We start from the raw sequence: 22,526 nt of genomic DNA, 5'->3' as shown, positions 1-22,526 counted from the left end.
TCATACATTCTAAGAAAGTTTCATAGTACAAACTCTAAAGCACAAAGACCTGTGTCACAAGAAGGACTTTCCTTCACTATAGGCAGTACTAAACCTCTCAATAATAATACTGTTGATTTAAAAAGAAAGTATCCTTAAAGGAAACCTTTTTTTGGTGAAGATGCTCATCCGCTTTCTGGTTGAAAGTTGGGGTTGGAAGAAAAAGTGAATAAGCTTATTTCTCATGATATTTTCAAACTATTCCTTTAACAAAGTCCTTGTAAACCCAGTGAAAATCAATTATAAGACAAATGCATTTTTGGGAAGATTTTTCATCATTGTGTCAGACACCATTTGCACAAATATTCATTACTGCATGAGGTGATTTAGTGATGGCGTATCATTTTCTAACATAACTATCATACTAAACAAAGCCACTGGGGAAACATAGCAGTCATTCTGGATGACGACATTGCCACTAGGCAAGAATTAAATCACAAAATGATTGTTTTTTTAAATACATCTGAATGAAGCAACTGAGCCCGCCCTTGTGCACAATAAGGATAAAGAGAGGAGGATATATTTCAGGGACCAACACTATGAGAATGTCATTTGACCTCGGACCTGCTGAATCATCAGAAGATCCCAGTGTTTAACAAGCGTATCATGTTCAATGTGCACACATGTTTTCTTTGAACTCTTGCTTGTAAATGTGCAACTTTTGTATTAATGCTGCCCTCTATTGTTTAATGATGTGTACAGAAACAAGCACATTACGAATCTGAATTAGAATACGGTTTATTGCCAGGTAGTTTTCCGTATAAGGAATTTTGTTTTGGTGCAAAACACATAAAATATAAATAAACAAGTAAAGAAAATAAAGAAAGTTAAGAAAATTATAATAAATATATGAAAACATTATAAATATATGCATACTATATGTACAATATATCTGCATTAAAATGAAAGAGCTGTAAAGAAGAACCTTACAATAAAACCATAAAAATACTATAAATATGTACAATACCGGTACATCTAAATGAAATAATAAATATGTACAATATATCTGAATTAAAAAGGTAAGAGCCGTGCAGTTTTTCTGCAATGACACTGGGATTATTACAGATTGAGGTAAATACATTAAAATCAATTAAAGTAAAAGACTCAACAATTTGTTTCCCAGCATTCTTTATTCATTCAAAATGTTTAAAAATATAAATTTCACATAGGCACTGAAATAAATATAACACATTTTGTCAGCGCCAGTGCTTTGCCATACAAATGATATTCAAGGGAAACACAAACACAGGATAAAACCATGAGATCATTCAAAAATAAGATCATGCAGGTTATGATAATATGAAGTCACAAAGGCAAAATAAAGTCACTTCTTTCAGCACCTGTCTTCCAGATCTGCAGCAGAAAGTCATTCATAATTTGTACTATGTAAAAAGAACAAACCATACTGGCCTTGTGGTGTAACCGCAACGATGATATTTGTCAAGAGTTTATCGTTTTTAGTTCTGGTTTAGGTTTGCTTCTTGAACCAAAACAGATTGTAACAGTAAGTGTGTATACAGTAATATTATTCAAAGATAATAAGGCAAATAAAAGCACAAACATGATTTGAATTATGTGAAAAATAAACACTTAACATAACACTTAACATTAAAATATGTTCCAAAGTGTACTGTGGAAAAGAAATGTTTAAGGTACTTGTAACACTTTACACTGGATTTTTCACACACTCAGCCTTTATGATAGGCTTTAAGATGAAACGGCTGCAGAGGTGACGTCTGATAACCACTGCGGCTGATATCCACCTGCCTTATCAGCCACAGTGAGAGCTGAAGTGCTACTACTCACTAGATTGTCAGCAAAATTTTATTTTGTTGTCTTTATTGTCCAACTCAAACATTTTTCTAATTCCAGCCATGCAGATGGTTTGATTGGCTCAGGTTTACGAGCCACTTTTGAATTTTTTTTTAAATGTCATCGTTTTAATGCTGTGAGCTCCTAAACAAAACTCCCATTCACCTCTATTATATTGAAGTGGCATATAGCCCCGAGAACATAACAACAGAACTATGTGTATTCAAGTGAGAGTAAGAGATACATATGTTTGTTGAGCTACAACTATATAAACACAGCATAGGCCGCTATAAATATTTTTTAATTTCCATAACTGCCACCTTATTTGTTTTACATATAAAACAGTACACATGGAAAATAAAATAAAATAAATAAACTTCCACAAATCAAGCATGGCTAAGAAAACAAAGCATCGTAGCCCAAATACGGTTCCTACGTTTGTTCTTATATATCGATTGATCGTTGATTGACATTTAACTATTTGGCAAAAGATTCAATACTTAAGGTGTTCGAGACGTTTCTCCCAGAGACGGGCAGTTCACAGTGTCAATAAGTTCAATTTCCAGTTGTCATGATTTTTGTTCTCCTCTTTCCACCTTTCATCAAGACATTTCACACAATCTTATCTTGTAGGTGCTGATAGATAAAACTAAATTAAAACGCAAACAAAAGGTCATTGTTCACACAAATTCAAAGAAATCGGTATGGATATTTTTTTCAATACTTCTGCACAAAAAAAGAATAATAATCACAATCTAAACCAACCATGATATAACATGAGCACCAATTAAAAACACCAAACCTTAGTCTGCTTCTATCTAAATTCCTGCTTCATGCATTGATCTTTATGGTTATGGTGGAATTTAAGATTTAAAGTAGCGTCAAGCCACTCTTAGTTGACATCTACTGTTTGAAACAGTAGGCTAAATATACTGGTTTTAATAGCTGTTAAACAGTAACCAACGTCTCAGTGGAAAGCTACTAGCTACCATCAGACTCAGTTTTACACCGTAGCAGCTAATTGTCAAGAGCTTCTGTTAGTTAGTGGTTTGAAAAACCTTTAGGCAGCAACTTTTATCCAGCAGCTAACTGGTAAGAAGTGTTTGATGAATATTAACATAGTGAGTTAACCTATTAACAATTACAGCTATCAGCCTGCAACTGATTGCCTTTCTATAACATTAATTCATCAGTTAAACTTTGAAGTTCCGGGTCGGGCAGGACCGGCTGTGCCTGAACTGCATGATGTGTACAGCTGTCTGATGCCACCAGTAAAACATCAACACCACCAGTACGTGCCACACCTGGTGGCTGGCGCCCAGGTAGTTCAGCTGGCCTAAAAGAGGAAGAGGGGGGAGGGGGGGGGGGAGAGAAATGCTCTGAATACTGTACATACTGGGGTTTTTTCTTCTTTCTTCACAATGTAGAAAATATATTTCAGGAGGAAATTCAACAGCCCTAAATATGTTCAGCCTATCCTTATTACATCCTATTACACAGCTCACTGTTACACCGTCATGGTCTACTGGGACACTTGAATACTACGGTGCCATCGTTAGTGTTATTAGTAACACCTGTGATTTTCCTGCTTTGAAAAAGTCATGTCTGTGAAAAGGGCTTAAACTGTGCGGTCCCTCGTTAAGTGTAATTAAAGCAATCGTTTTCAGCTGTTCCGATTTTCCAGGTCAGGTGAAAAATAATTTACCAAACACGACAGAAACAATACAGTGTGTTCAATCTTTTCTTGTCCACTTGCACTACTCTCTATCACAAAAATAAAAGAAGAGCAAGAAGAGTTTCACATAAAAGAAACAAACTGCAGCTGCAGCTAAGCTAATGGCAGAGCAACATCTTCTTCGTTATAGTAACATCGATTACGGATGTCTGAATGTCTCACTTGGTTTAACACTACAGCTTGACCCTACACAGAGACGGAGGGGAAGGACTCACCAGGGAAACATCGTTCAGGGATCTTGGTGACGTAGAACAGGAAGGCAGATCCAGCTATCAGGTACATCACTAGGATTCGAGGCAGGAACAGCTGCACACACACAACAAAAAAACTCAAGTTTGTATGACTGGACATTATAAAGTCAGGGGAAGAAAGTGCTGATATTCATGAGTGAGACGTGTCACATGACCACGAGAGGGACACTTCTCTTCATCAAGCTGTAAAACTGTACAGCTGTATACAGAGGTTATGTGAGCTCACATAAGCTCTCACTTTGCTCGTTTTCTAATATTACACCGTTTCCTCACCTGAACAACATCAGTGGCGAATCCTCCATTGAGCCAGACCCAGTGGCACGAAGGAATCACACTGATGCCGGCCACACAGCAGAAGATCGTCATGCGTATCCGTCGCCAGTCGTTGCTGAGGTAACGAGGGTGGACCTGAGCGCAGAAGACTGCCAGGATCAGGGACAGCACTGTCAGCAGGTAGACCTGCCGCCAAAACTGCAAGATAGGAGAAATAAATATGAGCATCCGTTTCTTTATCAGTATAATATCTTGATTAAAGTTTGACTGTTACACTTACAGCGTTACAGTAGAAAGCGTAGAAGATCCCAGGTACATAACAGCCCAGGATGCCGACAGAGATTCCTGCGTAGTCCAAGGAAAGCCAGCGACGGCAAGTCTTCTCTGATCGGTGGCACGAGAACAGGTGATACCCCACAGAACACAACATGCACACCTGTGATGAAAACATGCAGTACCATTTACAAACTGGAAGATAGTGAGACTGTCATCTTTATGCACGCACAACATCCAACACAAATGTATTTATGTTTAGAGCTGCAACGATTAGTTGATCGACTACAAAAACAATCGGCAACTATTTTGATAATCGATTAATCAAAAGAAATAAGACATTTTTCAAGCAAAAATGTCAGAAAATGCTGTTTTCAGTCTCAAACTTTTGGAGATTTCCTGCTTTAATCTATTTTATATCATATTAAAGTGAAAACTTTGGACTGACAAAACAAGACATTTAAAAGACATCACAATGGACTTTGATATTTTTCATTTTATAGAACAAACTAGAAAAATATCTAGAAGAATAATCGGCAGATTAATTGATAATGAAATGTTATTTGGCTGCCCTTTTTATGTTTTCTTATTTTTTTTTATAAAAGTAAATCTTCTATTTTGGAATTTCACAAAATCTTTCTGCGACTACAATACAAATAAATAAATAAATAATGATTTTTATGGACAATCTAGATCAGGGGTGGGGAACCTTTTTCCTATCAAGGGCCATTTTATTTTTTACAACATCCTTCGAGGGCCATACTAATTATTGAACTCATAACCTCTGCAAATCTTTTAAAGACAGCCATTCATTTCATCCTTCTTTTATGCTGTGCAAAAAAGCAACTTTTTTCTCCATGTATCTTTCTGTTTTATCAGAAAACAGAAATCCTTTATTAGTCCCACAACGGGGAAATGTATCTTGTCACAGCAAAAGAACATATGAAGTAAAAAGGCAGTAAACAATAATTAAATAGAATAAAAAATATATAAGTACCAAGTGGTTGATAGAAAATAAAGTGAGTATTGCACATGGCAGTGATAATTGCACAGCAGTGGTGGAACAGTCTGTTCTTGGTGTGGTGGTCTACCTCTCTATCTTTCTATGTGTTTATGTTACGCTCTGGAGAGAGCTGCTTGTTGGGCCAAACTCCGCCGAAGAGCGTTAACTTTATCCAAACTCACTCGTCCTTTCAGCTTGTGCAGATTGGCATGTCTCGTGGTGTAATGACGGTAGAGATTATTTTTCATCACCGCAAGTACGTCCACACAAACTAGACACACTGGCCTTTTACTTCCACAAAGAAATAATCGTTTGTCCATTTCTCCTGGAAAGTGCGACATTCTGCATCCACATTTCTCTTGTTTACACTCGCCATGCTGCGTTCACTGATGTCAACGACCGTCTCGTTTAATATTGAAGTTTTTTGACATGACCACGTGATGACACGGTTTTCTTTTCTAGTGGATTTTTTTGCGTGTTTATGAATTACCTCGGGGGCCGGATCAAATGGTCTCGTGGGACGTATACGGCCCGGAGGCCGGAGGTGCCCCGCCCCTGATCTAGATACTCACAACTCGCACTTATAGGGACAAATAAAGGGTTTAAAAAGGAAGGTGGGCGGTTAACATATACTACACTATATACTTACTGTAAATGGGAATCACACAGACTTGTAATTTATGACAACTTTCCAATCCCATTATCAGCTACACAACCTACAACACAAACCGTACACAGCTAACACAGATACAACGGACCTCTGAACTACACTACTATTCCTATTGTTCCTACTGCTCTTCATAATACAATACACTGCGGCCCACATTTACAACAATTACACCTACACACAGCTTACACACCTGGGTGGGTTGAGGTGAACTGATTGCACCTGTGGCAGGAAACGTGAACCTACATGAATCAGTTATACACACTTCATTTATATTACAAATACTCGGCTAATAAAGATGTTTATAATAAACTAAGACCTGCTGTAAAATATAAATAAAAGGCTGACTGTCAAAGCGGTGACATTTCAGACACACTCTTTGTGCTGGGAGGACTAAGAAAAACGTATTATATTCAGCACGAAACACACTTTATCACAACATCTTTAAGTTTCATGTCTAAACACAGTAAGCAACGAGACTTTCTCTGATATGGTCAACTTCTCTAGAAAATCCCAGCTTTTGTCACTCTCTAGTCAGCCAATCAACAGTCAACAGTTTTACCTGGAAGCAGAACAGCCCTATAGCGTAGATGACGTAGTCCTCTCTGTTCGCTCCAGAGGCTGGCAGTACTGTGGAGAGGTCGTTGACCCCCAGAGAGAAAAAGAGCAGGAAACCCAAAAGGTGGGTCCAAATATTCACAGTCTCATTGGACAACATGAAAATACTGCAACAGAGAAGAAGAAACAAAGATGTGCAAGTGTTAACAACGCACCCACCACAGGGTTCCCACCCCTTCTTAGACATCAAATTCAAGGACTTTTCAAGGACTTTCCAGGCCCAATTCCCTCACATTCAAGAACCCAACACGGCATAGTTTGAGACACAGATCATGGTTACAACACGGATCATTTTTATAATGAGAACTAGCAGTCTTTACAGAAGCTCACAAAAATAAATATTAAAAGAACTTCCAATTTCTATTTTTGCACAGGATACATAACTTCAAGCACTGGCCCAGGTCTATTTTCTAGTTCAAGGCTTTGACCCGTCGGAACAATAGCAGCAGTATATGAGGATCAGGATAGTTGCATAATCAGAAAATTCCAAATAATCCAAAAAGACATACTCCATTGAACAGTATTAAGTGAATACGTCTTAAACTCTGATATTAGAAGTATATATATATTTCAACATGACTCCCACCTCCTCAGGCAGAGTTTGGACGGCAGGTGTGCCCTGTAGCCGTCTGTGATGTAGGGGTTTTCTTTGAGAAAGAGGGGGATTTGTTCGTAGGTGTACAGTCTTATCCTCTGGGGTATCATCACCGGCCAGTGCCGGTAGCTGCCCAGCTCTATGTAGTGAGCAGTCTTCAGCAGCTTCTGGGGCATCTTCAGCAGCATCTTGACCTCAGAAGCTGCTCAGGTACAAGGCAAGCCGGGGAGGTTAAGGCTGAGTTTGAAGACATGAACATCACGTTAGTAAGAGACAGCTCCCTGTAGTTCAGGTAAAACTGTTTTTTCAAGTGACAGGATTGAGGTTCAAGAGCAGAAAACAGTGCTAACATCTAGTGTGTGTGTGGTACCATTTCCAGTGTTGATTAATCCCATTTGAAAAACGTGTTTAGCTACACGTGAATGTTAAATTAGCTCAAGCTAGTTGGTGTTCATGTTTACCGCACTGTAACACTGCGTTTTTTAAAATCTATTTCACTTTGAAATAAAGCGTTTTAAAGCAGCAAAGCAGACATACTGACATCTTCAAACTGTATGTCAGACCGGTGTGTTAGTGTCAAGCCATGTAAGCAGGCTACATACCCGGCTAGCTAACGTCGATGCTAACCTTGACAGGCAAGATTCCAGCTGCACTGATTACAGGGCTACAAAGCTCACCATTAGTCGCAGCCCGACCTTCGGCGCCCTTGTTCAGGCAATTCAGTCATATCCGGATGACTATTAATGTAGCATTCCCTTAAAAGAAATACATCTTTAGCTATCCTCAGCTAACATAACACCAGCTAACCTTTCTTCTTCTTTTTGAGAGGAAACGACTAAACGCTGGGCTACATTACTGCCATCATCTGGTAAGTGTGGCGGATTGTACCCGGAGCCATTTATTCAATTTAAAAAATAAAATAAAAATAGTCTCTTGAGTTTTTCTGCAAAAAAATATATTTAAAATCCTATATTGAATTAATGTGTCAAAGGTTTAGAATGAAGTCCTTCAGCATGTCCTGCAGTAGGTATCTTTTATTGCAGTTGTTTGAGCTGATAACTATCCCCACCACAGCTGACATGAAAACTGTTTAATTACAATGCAAACTGTTTACTGACTGTATGAATGTTTTTAATTTAATAGACCAGACTTGTGGCTACACCCTAAAAATGTCATTTGTTATGGCTTTGATGGAGGGATTGACTGGTCATAAACGTAACCAGCAGTGGTATTAATGAAGAGCCATCAGTCTTTTTACCAGTGTGTATAAATATATACAAAATACACATATGCTGTAAACATACACACATGCATACTGTATATACGTAGAAATATACATGGAAAAATAACTAAGTGAATGATCTGAAACTAAACAATTTTCTCCCATCCCATAATCCTATCCCCGTCAAACATGGTTCACTGTAGGTTTGGTTTCAACTCATGAATACATTCCTCTGTAACTTTTCTCATTTTAAATGTAGGCCTTATCATCCCTTTTCCTTTTATTTCCACTTTAAGTAGCTTCAAGTTGTTTGAAGTAAGTTCAAGTTTTATTTCACATTGTCTGACATTATCATATTCTTTCTCAACTTGTCCCAAGGCCTCAGGCAGGAGAGGGTTAAATAGTTTTGGTATGACTACATCTTACGGCTATATTTTAGTCATTCTGCACACAGTCTTCCAGTCAGTATCTTCCTTAAAAATAAAGCACAGATCACATTATCCATAACGGCCTTACATGAAATAAATATCCAAGGGGGATCCCTGGCTGGCACAAGATTAAACACAATAGATCAACTTGCTGACACAATGACTTTGGTAAGTCATTATTTGAGTTGTTTACTGTTATGACGTCATCCTCTTTAAACGTTACAATTGAACGCAGTGGGAAGCCGCAGTCAGTCGGTGCATTGCATCCCTGCAAACACAATGACATATATAATTACATCACTGCACCACACAATAACAAAATGATGTAAATTGTTGACATGCATGTAAAGGTTTGTGAGAAGGAATTTTGCTTTATATGATGCGTGTGTCTGTAAACATGATAAACTGTGCCTTTGAGGACATGGTTGTGTTGAAGAGACATGCTTGGAAGAAATAAATAAGTCCAGTCTTTGCTCGTGAGACAAAACTGTAGATTTAATTTCCTGTTGGGAGTCTCATTTTGGATCAGGATCATGCAAGGCAGCAAATCCCTGTGACACACCAAGGGCGTTCTTCTTGTTGGCATTGTGTTAGTTATTCAATTCTGTTTTACATCTGCAATAGATTTACAGGAGCATGATGCACTTGTTTGTGCTTAGAAGATTAAAGACATCATTATTAGGATTTTTTCATATAATATGCCACTTCTAAATTGTTTTTTGACTGAGGCGCAGATTTGTATTACATTTTAAAACATGGCACCCTAATTAAAACCCTTCAAATACTAACAAGAAGGTATTCGTTGGTTTATAGGAGGGGGATATGGCTCCCTTAATTTCTGTTTTAAAATTCAGGAGTCTTTATAGGTCAAATATTTTTTAAGTGATCCGAAAAGTCAGCCTGTCAATCTTTATATTTGTATCTCTATTTATGCCAGCTGCTCTGGCAACCAAAAGTCAAGTTCTAGATGGTATCTACAACACAGGAACATCAATGATTTGGCCTTCAAAATAAAAGCATCATGGAGTAAGATATAGTATATAAGAATACAATTGGTATTAATATTTATTTCACAAATTATTTCGTTTACAATAGTTTTTTTTAGGGTCACTTATATGTCATATGTACAGGGTCTATATTAGAAAAACAGACTTTTGGCTTATTCTGGGACATTTACAGCACTGGATTGTGCAATTTCCTTGTTTAATAAATCAATAATTACATTGAAATACATATAGCATCAAAGCTAGCATCGAATCAAACAATAACAGGAATAATAATGTATTAAATATATTTTCTAGTATTACTATAGTAGTAGAGTAGTTGATTTCTCCAGTTTAATTTGAAGAATCCCGCGAGAAGTCCTGCTCTGTTTGTATTGCTGCCGGTTTGATGGTGGTGTGCAGCGGCTGTGTGCCCTGCCCAGTTTATTTCATTATCAGCGTGCTGTCAGAGAACCCACATGTACTTCCACTCAGCAGTGATTCAGCATGTGAACCGCCGGGTTGATGCTGTGATTATGACGGAAGACTCATACCTGCTGATTTAGGGATTATTAATATTTTTTAACAAACATACTGCTGACATGAAATGCATGGATTATGGATCTGATATGGATACGTTGCCAAATCCTACTTTTTCTAAGTGTTTGTGTGAATTCATCGTTGCATGTTGGCGAGGACACATCTTGTGATGGAGCGTTTGATATTTATTTTGTTTTAGACAGGTGAGTAAATACAGATTATAATATCTGTCTGCATACAAGTGTATGTTTGGAGGAATAGAGGAGCCAATAGGGAAACACCAATATCACAGTGTATATATAACAGTCTGACTAAGTCCGCTCCGTGTATGGCTCTGTTCTGACTATCAGTGTTTGAAGTGTATACTTGGAGAGAGTTTCTTTTTACTGCCTCCAGAGTTCCTCTCAGTGTATTATGACATTGTTAAGTATGAACAAACTAAACCCTTAGAATAAATTGACCCATTCTGTTGCAGCAAAAGTCAATTTATGCGTTTTATACAGAAGATATAAGCTATACAAATTAAAGTGAGTTTAATGTATTGATAGACCTCCCCCTGTTGTTTTCAAGGTTTGGTGTTAAATCTTGTGTTGGACATATTTGACACTTAATGTTTGGGTGGGTTTGATTTATCGCTCTGGTGCTGCCTGTTTCTGCAGGTCAGGCAGTGTGTTTGGACACTGGGATGAGATCTATGGATTTGTGGAGCAGCTCACCAACAGGTTTGTCAGGTAAGTAAAGTGACTGTTGTATCCCTTTCCTCTCTCTCCTGCACCTTTTTGGAATAGTGCAGCACTTTATATAGCACAGTTCAAAACCAAGTGAAAAAGTGCTTTACAGTCGTCATAGGTCTTATTGTGCAAACAGTGAGTAGAAAGTAGACCATGTTTATTCTGGGCAGCAGACATCATACAAGCCAACTGCTCCTAAACTCCTCTGGTTAACAGTCCCGAGGGTGTGTGTGTGTGTGTGATACTTTTAGGTTTAATAACTGGTTGCTAAATATGAGAGCAAAACATCTGTCCAGATGTGGAAGTTGGTGCTGACCACAACAGGCAGTCCTGTGCCCCTTCACAGCCCGAAGGGTAGAGCAAGGAAGTGGCAAGGCTAGGGGTTCAATTCCCTGGCATTAATCGACCCAAATGATAGGTCTACCACTAATATAAATAATCTTGTGTTGTGTCATGTATTATTGTGGCGTACTAGGGTTTGTCCCGTTGTGTAATGTTATGAGGTTAGATTCAACTTTATTGTTATTGCACACAATAAGTTCCTGTACAACAAAAATAATAGCAAAAGTATGTATCGAGAAAGGACCGAACCCACTTATAATTTTTGTCCTTAAAATATACAAAACCTAGTTTCAGATTGTATGTTTCTGTACTGCTGATAAGATTCACAAGCTTCCTGTATGTGTGCGTGTTTCAGTCCCAGGATGAGGGTTTCCTACATCGTCTTTTCAGCCAAAGCAGTTGTAATACTGCCGCTAACTGGAGACAGGTACCAGATTACATTTTTAAAACTTCCTGCTTCTATTTCTCTATTTCTCTCCTTCTCTACCTCACTCTCTAGCCCATCTTCCTCCACTTCCTCCTCCTCCTCACTGAAAAAAGACCATAGCACAGATAAGCAGATCACACAGAAACTGAGCAGTCTTTATTTAAACTGTGTTTGTCCATGTTTTGTGATCAGGTCTAAGATAGATGAGGGTTTGGAAAAGCTGAGCCAAATCAAACCTGCTGGTGAAACCTACATGCACGAAGGCATGAAAGCGGTAGGTAGGCTCATCTAATACCGTATTACTGTTATTGACCTGTTCTGTGTTTTTTCGATTATAAAGCAGGTCTTGGTGCTATATAGATACTGAGGAAGTATCAAAACGCTCAAGTAACGGAGAAATGCACACAGCCCAGTATACTGAAACTGTGCATTTAAACGAGCCGTCGGGACTTCTGTAGGGTTGTGATGTCACAACTATACATATATAGGTAGAAAGTGCTGCTACAGTGCTGTTATAATCATTCCCAATTTCGGCGAAGAGATGCTAAGAGCACAGATGCAGAAGACCGGGAAACACTGACCAATCAGAGTAGACTGGGCTTTTTTGGAAGGGATTCTTAAAGAGACAGTAAAGAGTAAAGAGACTGAAAATGAGCATGATATGTCTCCTTTAAACAACCAAAACAACTGGTGTACTTTGTATATTTTGGTCCATTCTGTCATACTGTTCACTGTCACGTCATTATATCTAAAACAATAAAGTAGATGATATGTTATCAGATACGTCAAACAGCTCCAATTATCATTTCAGAGCAACACGTGTGCTCAGGACGTGTGTGTGAGCTGCACTGAGTTTGTGTCAACTTTCACTCTTCAGGTGTCGGAGCAGATGAGGACACAAACGTCGCCGTCGTCCAGCATCATCATCGCTCTGACCGATGGGAAGCTGGAGGTCTTCCCCTTTGAACTGGCTGTACTGGAGGTATTACACACACTTTACAGAAGATAGTTCTAATGGCTTATGTTTTCATGTGCTTTGTGTTCTCTTTGTTGTTTCTTGTTCTTGTGTTTCCATCAAAATTGAGCTTGTACTGTACATACACATACATCTCAAACACTCTGTTGTTTTACAACACGCTAATAACAGTTTCAAGGATATGTGTGTCATGCCATTTGTATATTTATTAGTCATCCCGTTTTACCTTGAATTTGTGAAGAAGATTTTCTCGCATGCCTCGACGGTGAACGAAGAATCAAAAAACTTAATGGCGGCCGGATTTAACAACAGCAGAACTATATAAAAACACAAGTTTACAAACTCTTACAACATGCTTGCTAAAACCTTACTATTTAATTATTTGTTTTCACCAAAACGCATGTGTTTGGGACTACTTCCCAAACACGACTGAATAAAGGTGACTTGGATTACACTGAGTTGTAAAGGGATGTTTTGATATTGTTTTGCTGTTGTTAAACTCGGCCCCCATCATCAAGACTTTTCTCCATCTTGTGATTCGTCGTTCACCACGGAGACATGTGTGAAAAACAAAGTTTTCTTCAACAATTCAAACTAACACGCCATGAGTAATTAATATACAATTAATCATTTTGGGGTTGAATATACAGGGTTTGACATAATTGAACTCCTAACAAGCTAAACCACTCGTGATCTTGTATCAATGATTTATTTTCTGATAACAAACATGGATTTATGTCAGGAGAAGCAGGATTTGACTCAGGACTTCACTCTTTGTGTTTTGCTTCCCAGGCTGACAAAGCCAGAGGGTTTGGAGCCAGAGTGTACTGTGTCGGGGTCATGGACTTTGACCAAAAACAGGTAGGAGGACTTGCACTCGTTTGGCCATTCAGCAGCTGTGAGAAAGAACACTTCTCTCTGTTACTGATACTGCTGGTTGTTCAAACACTGAGCGTTTATTTGTCTTTCTGTGTGTGAGCGTGTGTTAGGTCAGGCTGAGGTCAGATCTTCAATAGACTGCTGTTTTTGGCCCTAGATTTATTAACATACCTTCACCTTGTTGCTTAGTCTGTTTGATTCAACTGGAACCTCCAGGACAGAACAGCAAGCAGCCGGCAGGGATTTATAGTGTGTGGTTTATGCTGCATTTGGTTTATGTATAAATATGGAATAATGTTTGTAAAAGCCTTAAGGCAGCATGTTCTGAGTTGTCATATCCTTGGAGACGCGTTGATTTCTTCCTGTGCAGGTATTAAGTTATTGAAAGGGAGCTCAGAACAAAGAAGTAAGGATGAAACCTCGATGTGTCCTCAAGGTAGTTTTTCATGCTGAATAACAATGAGCCCAAATGCCGTCTGCTGACTGTGTTGACTGTAAGAAGTACAAAGGAGTTAGTTTGGATTATCTAAGTGGGTTTGAATGAGGTACTTCTCTGTGACTTGTGTTGTGTTTTAAAGGGTTAGTTTGGATTCACGCAGTAACACTGACTAACTAACCGATCGAGGCTGCAGTAAACCAGCAACTTCTGTGTTCTGCGAGGTAAAATGACTCTTTTTGTTAATAGAGTCTGGTGGCTTTGAAGAGAACATAGATAACATCTTCAGTTGCCTGTGCAAAAAGGCTGTTTGACATTAAGGTAAAGCTGTGGAAATAAATCTAAAAATAGCATACACTTAGAGGGCTATAGATCATTTTAGGTTGCGTTAACACGTTTTGCAGCTGCCCCCGTCCCTCAGCAGTATATTGCTTTACATCAGTGCTGCTCCTGTTTGTTTCTCCAAACTGGCGATGTGCCGTCCGCCATCTAATGCAGGTAACACACTGACTATGGATGAGAACCTCATAAAACCCCACATCAAAAGATCTGACGAAACATTGTTCAGTGTTTGTAGCCTTGCTGTAACATGTGATCTTTCCTACACTTACCACCAGGTCATAAGTTATCCAAAATAACATTTACAGTGTAAAGAAAAAAACTGTAATTAAATTTGTTAAGAAATATGATACTACTATGTTTCCTTTAAAGTGGCCTCCATCGTAGCACAGCCCCTGGATCATTCCTGCATTAGTGTTGTTTGCTTTGCATTTGCAGCAGCCTAATCACATTAGAGTGACAGTATTATTGTGTGTAATAAGTATTAATAAGCATATCTGAATGGCTCTGAAATAACATAACTCATGACATATTCAGCAGTCAACGGGTGCAAGAGTTTCCCTGCCCGGTCTGAGGAGGAAGTAATTAGATCGGTCTCTAATTAAATAATGCCAGGAAAGCTTCCTGTTCTGCGATCATTAATGAGATGAGATGAAAGCTTCAGCCAGCTGTCCAGAGCTTTCATCTCCTAGAGACAGACTTTTCCTCCCTAAACAATGCTGAAGCACTGAACCCAAACGAGCAGAAGACCTCCCAGAGAGGCAGCAACCGATGAACACTGAAATGTAAAGTTCTTCATATGAGATCTTAAAATGGCATGAATTCAGAGGTGGGTAAACTTTTATTTTTTGTCTCAGCTTGCTGAAATAGCAGACAGCACGGAACAAGTCTTCCCAGTGCTCTCCGGGTTTCATGCCCTCAAAGACATCGTCAACTCGGTGAGGTCACATGACAAAAGCATTCAGTGACACACAATGTGAGAGCGACATCAGACTTAACAACCTGAGCTGTTGCTGTATCTCTACACAGATCCTGAAGCAGACATGCGCAGATGTATTCACAATAGAGCCGTCGAGTGTTTGTGTGAATGGTAAGTTAATGGTGACGACTTTGTTCCATAATGCTGCAAAAATATGGTGTAAATAAATGACATTATTATGTAAAAATGCATTTTTGAACCGCACAAGCAGCATGACTCTAGTGATGGGAGTGTTGGTCTGTCCGTTGGTCTGTCCGTTGGTCTGTCCGTTGGTCTGTCCGTTGGTCTACCACCAGACTGAAATATCTCAATTATCTTTGTCAGATTACCATAAATTGCCTTTTGTACAGACTCTCATGGTCCCCAGAGGATGAAGCCTAATGACTGTAGTGGTCTGCCGACTTCCTTTTAGCATCAGTCATATCTGTTGTGTAATGTCTCAACAACTGTTGGATGGATTGCTGTAAAATTAGGCATTCATGTTTCCCTTAATGTGAATTGTAATAACTTTGGTGATCCCTTAACTTTCGATATAGCACCATCATCAAGTAAAGATTTGTCCAATTATTTGGTTTACGACTAATTACCTGCAAAACTAACTTTCCTATCAGCTGCAGCTGGAATTTGTGTTAATTACTAATTAGTTAATGTTAGCTAAACTAGGATTAACGAAGAACGTTAAACATGCGAAACACTCAAGTTAACATGTTTCTTAAATTGTATTGTTTTATGTATCAAGGCTTCAAAACACCTTTTTTATAATCACAACAAATCCAATGGTTATTATTTGATTTGATTTTGATGGTTTTCCAAAAACAATTGTTACATCCGTGGTGATCCGGGTCACATACAATATGGCTGGATCTGTGGATACAACTTTACTCAAACTTGACTCAATCTCTTGTTTGAGTCGGGTTCATCCACAAACCCAGCATGTTTTATTGCTGCATGCCGTACTATTAAAAAAATGTGGCCTTTGGACCACACAATAAAAAACTAAATGTAGATTATGTGGTTATAAATGGATAGTTATAAGGTAAAACACTATATTGGGTAATTGTTTTTCAAGTGTTTTTTGATTTCCTCAAGTGGAGGCCTGTAATACGGCAGTGCATGGGAACACAAAAAACCTCTTTGACTAATTTCCACAATAGCCCACGCCATATTAAGCATATACAGAGCTGGGGAGCATCTGACCCTGAGCCACAAGCACGGCTGTAGACTCTTTGTCTTGTAGACTTTCCTTTGCTAAATCACCATATATATATATATATATATATATATATATATATATATATATATATATATATATATATATATATATATATATATATATATATATATATATTTATTTATTTATTTATTTATTTATTTATATGTCCAATATTTCTCAGAGTCTTTCAGTGTGGTGCTGAGGGGCAGTGGCTTCAGCGGATCCAGGAGGACAGACAACATACTCTGCTCCCTCACTGTCAATCAAAAGACATACGGTCAGTAAACGCAACACACTCATGATTTACACAGCTGTGCTTCAGAGGTCAGCTGATACACACTTGTCATATGGATGCTAATGCTAAAGATGCACCTATTGTAACCCTGGTGGTATGAAGCGATTTATCAAGTGTGCTACTCATCCCCATATCCTGCAATACACTTTGTGGTAACATCATGTATGAAGGGAAATGTGATACGACGTGCAGATGTCTGTGCTGCAGTGGAAAGTCAGAGTCACGACGTCCAGAAACAAACAGTGGCTGCTTTTTATTGACTTCAGCCGGAGAACAGAGGACACATTATGAGGCTGAGCCGAGGGAGGGAGAGCATGCTCTGTCTCATTAGACTATTAACAGATCGATGTCCTCTTAATGTCACAGAGAGGACATGACTGTATCTTGTCTTCCTTTGTTTGTATCTGTTCTGCTGGAATTTCTTTCATTCTTTTTTTAAATATCTGTTGCTTTGAATCTTTCTTCTGGCTGTGTCATATTACTTATAAAAAACACCATAAGCAGCATTTCTATTGGCCGGTCAGATTGCACGAAGAGACTCTTTTGTTTTGCAAGCCAGAGTGATGTGTTTTCATTTCAGTAAAGTCATAGTACTTTTTTGAGTATTTTACATTTGTTTTGTAATGTTTTTGCAAGAACATCCTTTCTTTATAGGCAGTACAACTTCTCACAGTTTTCGGTCTCTTCCTCTTCTCAGACCAGAAGCCAAATGTAGTGAGAGACGGCTATCTACTGTGTCCAGCTCCTGTCCTGCAAGAGGTCGGACAGTAAGTCAAGACACAAACTGTGAAACCGTAAACAAGCTGCAAGTTAAAAGCAACTGAGCTTGATACAAGCACATGGTTTCTTCTTAAAGGCAAAACAACTCAAACTGTAATTACAAATGTAATCACAATCATGGAATTGTTTAGTCACAATATAGAATTCTGGTCGTTGTGATTCAAAGTTAAGGGTGTATCGTTGCAGTTACCCACAAAATAAACCGCCACAAGAATTTCCTAATCCACAGCTGAGAATCCACGCTTGTGTTTGAAAACCGAAAATAGTGACTGAAGCATTCATTACGCATCGTCACATGGTCAGCTTGTTGTCCTTCTGTCCTCGTTTTTCTCTGAATACTTTGTTTTGCTGCAGTTCAGAAAGAAAAGTCCAGTTATGGAGAGTCTTTTGGCATGACTTCATTTTATGACATCACTACTGTGGTATTTTTCTGACAAATACAGGCTCGACCCAGGCTTTTAAAGGAAGTTCCTCATTTGCTCAACACTAATGTTTGGGAACACTTCTCAAAGCTGATGGATAATAAAAAAGCCTCCTTTGCAATAATGTGTCGGCTTCAATCCATCAGAAACACCACTAGTCCTGTGCTAATGCAGCAGGTTAGAATCAAACCTGTTGTGTGTGTGTGTGATGGAGACAGAAACAAGAGCCATGTTTACAGTAGAACTATCAGCAGCTCGAAGTGCTGGAGGAACTGAATCCAGTCTGACCAGAATATCTCTGTGGCATTTAGAGAGCGAGCCAAAGTTGATTTAACTTGGCCCACTTCAAACAATACCCCCCCCCCCCCCCCCTCCCCCAATCTGTCCCCAGTCGCCTCTCACTTTCCATCATGTCTCACCCCACTCTCTAACACTCCCCCACTACAAACACTCATGCATAGTCTTATAATTTCCCAGGGACAAAGCTGAAACAATATCCAATAACTGCAAACTATATTGACAAATAAGGAAATCTGGTGAAAAAATGATAAGAATATGAATGGCAACTTTTTCAGTGGGTCAATGTTCTTGTCACTGATGGTGTTGGGAAGTCAACTGGGAAACGGTTGCCAAGAAACTTTGTCAACTTTGTCAATAAACCTTATTTTTGACCGCCATAAACACACACGCGCCCTCTCACCATGGTCCTCTGTATTTCCCCGCACACTGACGGCTTACTGAACATCACATGTAGCTGTTAATAGTTCTTCTGGTGTCATTCTGTCTAATAATTGCAGATCAATCGAAGTGCTGGTCAGCCTGAACAATGGACAATCCTACATCTCCAGTCCCATCACTATCTACGCTACGAGATGTGTGAGTACCAATCATCTAGTAACAAAAACAAACACCTTTCTTGTGAGGTTGCCAATAATTGGGTGTGAATGCTGGAAGCATATTATTCTACACCAAAACTTTATTTTTAATTTAATTTCATGTTATTATTCTCGGCACTTAACTAGTTCCACATTATTTAACGTAGAACCTAAATTCAAACCTTGGAACGTTTAGCTCTCTTAGGACACGAGCTCTACTATTTTTATCACAGCTTTCATCATTTCAGAAATATTTCCCAACTATTCATAACACTTCACCTTCTTCTTGTACTTGTATACATGTACATGCAGCTCAGCGTTAGCTTTTCAACATCCACCCTTCACACCGCAATTTCTTCAGAAATTGTCTTCTCTAGTTCCAATAGTAGCACTACAGTATCAAGTAAGTAAATAAGTACGTTGTATTTAGAAAGTGCCTTTCGAGAAACAAAAATAATACAATGAAAAACTTTCAAGAAAAACAATTATGCAGTTTACTTTATAGAGCAAAACAGCCAGCTTTACCCATCATTAGCCTGCCTTTTTAAAAATGGGTAAACAAGTATGTCAGTGAGGACCTACACATGCCTCAGTGCTATTGGTGCCAGTGTAATGATAATACAAGATACATAAAGACCTCTCCAGGAGCTTGGTATAATGAGTGGAGCTGATGAGTGTGTTTAATGCAGTCAGATGGGATCTGGGTGCTCTGGTTGCTGCTGGCTCTGTTGCTGTTACTGGCTCTGGCTTTATTCTGGTGGTTCTGGCCTCTGTGCTGCACTGTGGTGAGTTTACAGTCTATGAATGTGCATGAATATTTCCAATTCAGGCCGCGTGGACGCACAAACCATAGTTAAGTGCTATTGTTATTCATGGAGGTTTGGCCGAGGGTTCCTGTGTTTCCTGACAATTTTAAGTGTATTACTTTTTCATATTGATTCTTTCAGGTGATCAGAGACCCACCCCCCTCACGCCCTCCTCCGCCACCTCCTGTCATTGTGAGTAAACATATTTTCACCTGTTATTTGACAGTTTAGTAGGTCTGGCACAACTTCACCCACTTCTGAGATGCATTGAGAAGGAAAACAATCCGAAGAGGTCCAAACTCTGAACACTTTATAGTCCGACCAACACGTCAGAGTCATCATCTGGGTTTTCTACGCTTCCTATTTACCACCTTTTCTTATACATAAGGTTATTAGGAACATATTGCAACTTCGTAAGAAGAAGAATCTAACCAGCAGAACTAAACATACCTACTGTTTTTAGTAAAACAAGATATTTTTAGTTGCCACACTTAAAAGAAGGAGTGAAATTAGCAACTTGGACCATAATGCAGAGGAAAGGATGCTGATTAAAAGATAGAAGAAGCTGAATAGATCTCTACTGCAGCTTCTACTGGCTGTTAGTGATACTGCATCACTTATCCGCTTCAGCTTTCAGCCAGGGTGGATTGTTTGGTGTTGACTCATTTGAAGATGTTAGTCATGGCATTATATAATCACATTAAGTATAGATAGATAGGACTGAAGGACTTGGCAGGAGCAGCAACGATTAGCCAACTAATCAATTAGTTGATAGACAGAAACATTTTTCTTACATAAAGGGCAGAAAATGCAATTAACATACTTTAAAATATAGATATTTCCTGCTTTACTCTGTTTTATATCCTATTAAAGTGAATACTTTGGGATTTGTAATGACAAAACATTTAAAGACATCACCTTGGGCTTTGAGAAAGGGATGAACATGTTTCACTATTTTGAACGATTAATTGTTTAATCAAGAAAGCATCCCTAAACTTGGCTCTAAAGTATTGATCCTCGTTTACATTTTGAAAATGAACAGTCTAAAGTTCAGTGTTCTCATTTTAAAGTGCACAATACACAGGCTTGGTTTGGGCACATTTCCCCCTCTGGAACTCACTGTAAAGTTGTTTCAATTGACTTCTGTTGTTTTCAAGGAGCCAGAAGAAGATCTTTCACCCAAACACAGGTGGCCTACAGTGGACGCTTCATACTATGGAGGCCGAGGTCCTGGAGGAATCAAACGCATGGAGGTGAATAGAAATATTGAACCTTTTTTTTTTTTTATGTTTTTACCAACATTCATTTAGAAAAACTTCAACAATTTGGCAAAGTGTTGACGAAACACACACATTGTTTATTGGGGAGTCTGTGTGTGTTCATTGTCTGTGATGTCTGTCTGTCTGTAGGTGCGTTGGGGGCAGATGGGCTCCACAGAGGAAGGGTCACGTCTAGAGAAAACCAAAAACGCTGTGGTCACTATGCCGGAGGGAGAGGAGGAGCCCATTATGTCCCGACCCCCGCCACGACTTCCTCCTATCTACAACCCCCCATCACAGTCCAAATGGTACACTCCCATCAAGGTGAGACAATAACCTCATTAACCACACACACACACACACACACACACACACACACGTTGGGATGTGCATGTTGTATGGCATTCTTTATCTGCATTTTACCTTAATTGATTTAACTTGACTTTTAGGGGCGCTTTGATGCATTGCGGGCATTATTAAGGAGACAGTACGACAGAGTGGCGATCATGAGGCCGACAACTCAGGACAAGGTAACAAACATCTGCAGTATTTCCAATTAAACAAAACAATTAAAACCCGTCGGATGAAAGGAAACAGTGCTGCGTATCAATTTAGAATACTTTGATCATCACTTCTTCCTGCGGGACTTTCTGCAGACACCACAAAATAATTCTGTTTTTGCCGTATCACTCGTTAATTTGATTAGAAAATGGATGCGCCGTATTGCACAGTGATTAAATTAGATAACAGAAAATAATACAGCCCTATCTTCCCCCTATAATTATCCACCCAACAGACGATTAACAGCTTACTGCATCAACTTAGAAATAACAGAAATGTTAACGCTTCCACAACGTGGCGTCAAGAACCGCTCGATTAGGCTACAGACTTGTTTGTTTTCTTCTGACATTTACTGTTTTGGATGATTTATCTTCATATTGTGTCCCTCTGGTCCCTTTGATGCAGGCATGTTTAAAATGGAAAAGGTTTCTTCACATGTATCTGGTTTGCTTAGGTTGTTTTATATCATATTCTGTTTAAAAACTCTTAATCTGCCACTTAATGTGATAAAGTCATCTGACTGTAGTGTGTGTTCTGTGTACTTCTGTTGTCTGCAGGGCCGCTGCATTAACTTCACCAGAGTTCAGAGTCACTGACGTTCAAACATGACCATCGACACTTTTCACTTTATCCCAGTTTTTGGCTGAGATGTACACTCAGAGATGATTGCTTGGATTCAACGTGTATTGTAAATAAATGTCTTTATTATATATAATATTCTGTAGTTTGATTGCTTGTTTTTGTTTACCGGTAGTTAAAACCAAACC

At 38.8% G+C, this 22,526-nt stretch overlaps 2 protein-coding genes across 9 annotated transcripts; one reads left to right on the top strand and one right to left on the bottom strand.

Moving 5' to 3' along the window:
* Positions 1 to 996: 996 nt before the first annotated feature.
* On the bottom strand, positions 997 to 8,081 carry LOC115016401 (progestin and adipoQ receptor family member 3-like). 4 transcript variants are annotated; one of them, XM_029444116.1, is made up of 7 exons: positions 7,944 to 8,081; positions 7,258 to 7,503; positions 6,616 to 6,778; positions 4,391 to 4,546; positions 4,111 to 4,308; positions 3,802 to 3,892; positions 997 to 3,187 (listed from the first exon to the last, which is right to left on the bottom strand). In XM_029444116.1, exons 2-7 carry the CDS (start codon positions 7,452 to 7,454, stop codon positions 3,045 to 3,047), a joined length of 948 nt encoding a protein of 315 aa, XP_029299976.1. In that variant the 5' UTR covers positions 7,455 to 7,503; positions 7,944 to 8,081; the 3' UTR covers positions 997 to 3,044. The 4 variants fall into 4 exon arrangements, with proteins under 4 accessions (XP_029299976.1, XP_029299979.1, XP_029299978.1 ...); XM_029444119.1 differs by having other exon boundaries at positions 7,258 to 7,468; positions 7,944 to 8,065; XM_029444118.1 differs by having other exon boundaries at positions 7,894 to 8,033.
* Positions 3,715 to 22,473, top strand: antxr2b (ANTXR cell adhesion molecule 2b). 5 transcript variants are annotated; one of them, XM_029444114.1, is made up of 19 exons: positions 3,715 to 3,862; positions 4,125 to 4,290; positions 4,393 to 4,516; positions 11,099 to 11,170; positions 11,868 to 11,939; positions 12,132 to 12,213; positions 12,817 to 12,921; positions 13,708 to 13,776; positions 15,427 to 15,507; positions 15,599 to 15,659; positions 16,943 to 17,038; positions 17,754 to 17,823; positions 19,056 to 19,134; positions 19,823 to 19,918; positions 20,081 to 20,131; positions 21,097 to 21,192; positions 21,349 to 21,522; positions 21,648 to 21,728; positions 22,317 to 22,473. In XM_029444114.1, the coding sequence occupies exons 5-19, from the start codon at positions 11,875 to 11,877 to the stop codon at positions 22,353 to 22,355; spliced, it is 1,245 nt and encodes a 414-aa protein (XP_029299974.1). In that variant the 5' UTR covers positions 3,715 to 3,862; positions 4,125 to 4,290; positions 4,393 to 4,516; positions 11,099 to 11,170; positions 11,868 to 11,874; the 3' UTR covers positions 22,356 to 22,473. The 5 variants fall into 5 exon arrangements, with proteins under 5 accessions (XP_029299974.1, XP_029299975.1, XP_029299973.1 ...); XM_029444115.1 differs by lacking the exons at positions 3,715 to 3,862; positions 4,125 to 4,290; positions 4,393 to 4,516 and adding an exon at positions 7,455 to 7,558; XM_029444113.1 differs by lacking the exons at positions 3,715 to 3,862; positions 4,125 to 4,290; positions 4,393 to 4,516 and adding an exon at positions 7,972 to 8,134.
* The last annotated feature ends 53 nt before the right edge of the window (positions 22,474 to 22,526 follow it).

Source organism: Cottoperca gobio, chromosome 12 (genome assembly GCF_900634415.1).
Source record: "Cottoperca gobio chromosome 12, fCotGob3.1, whole genome shotgun sequence".
Lineage (NCBI taxonomy): Eukaryota > Metazoa > Chordata > Actinopteri > Perciformes > Bovichtidae > Cottoperca > Cottoperca gobio.
The sequence above is the reverse complement of the archived record's forward strand: the minus strand, read 5'-3'. Positions and strand labels throughout refer to the sequence as shown.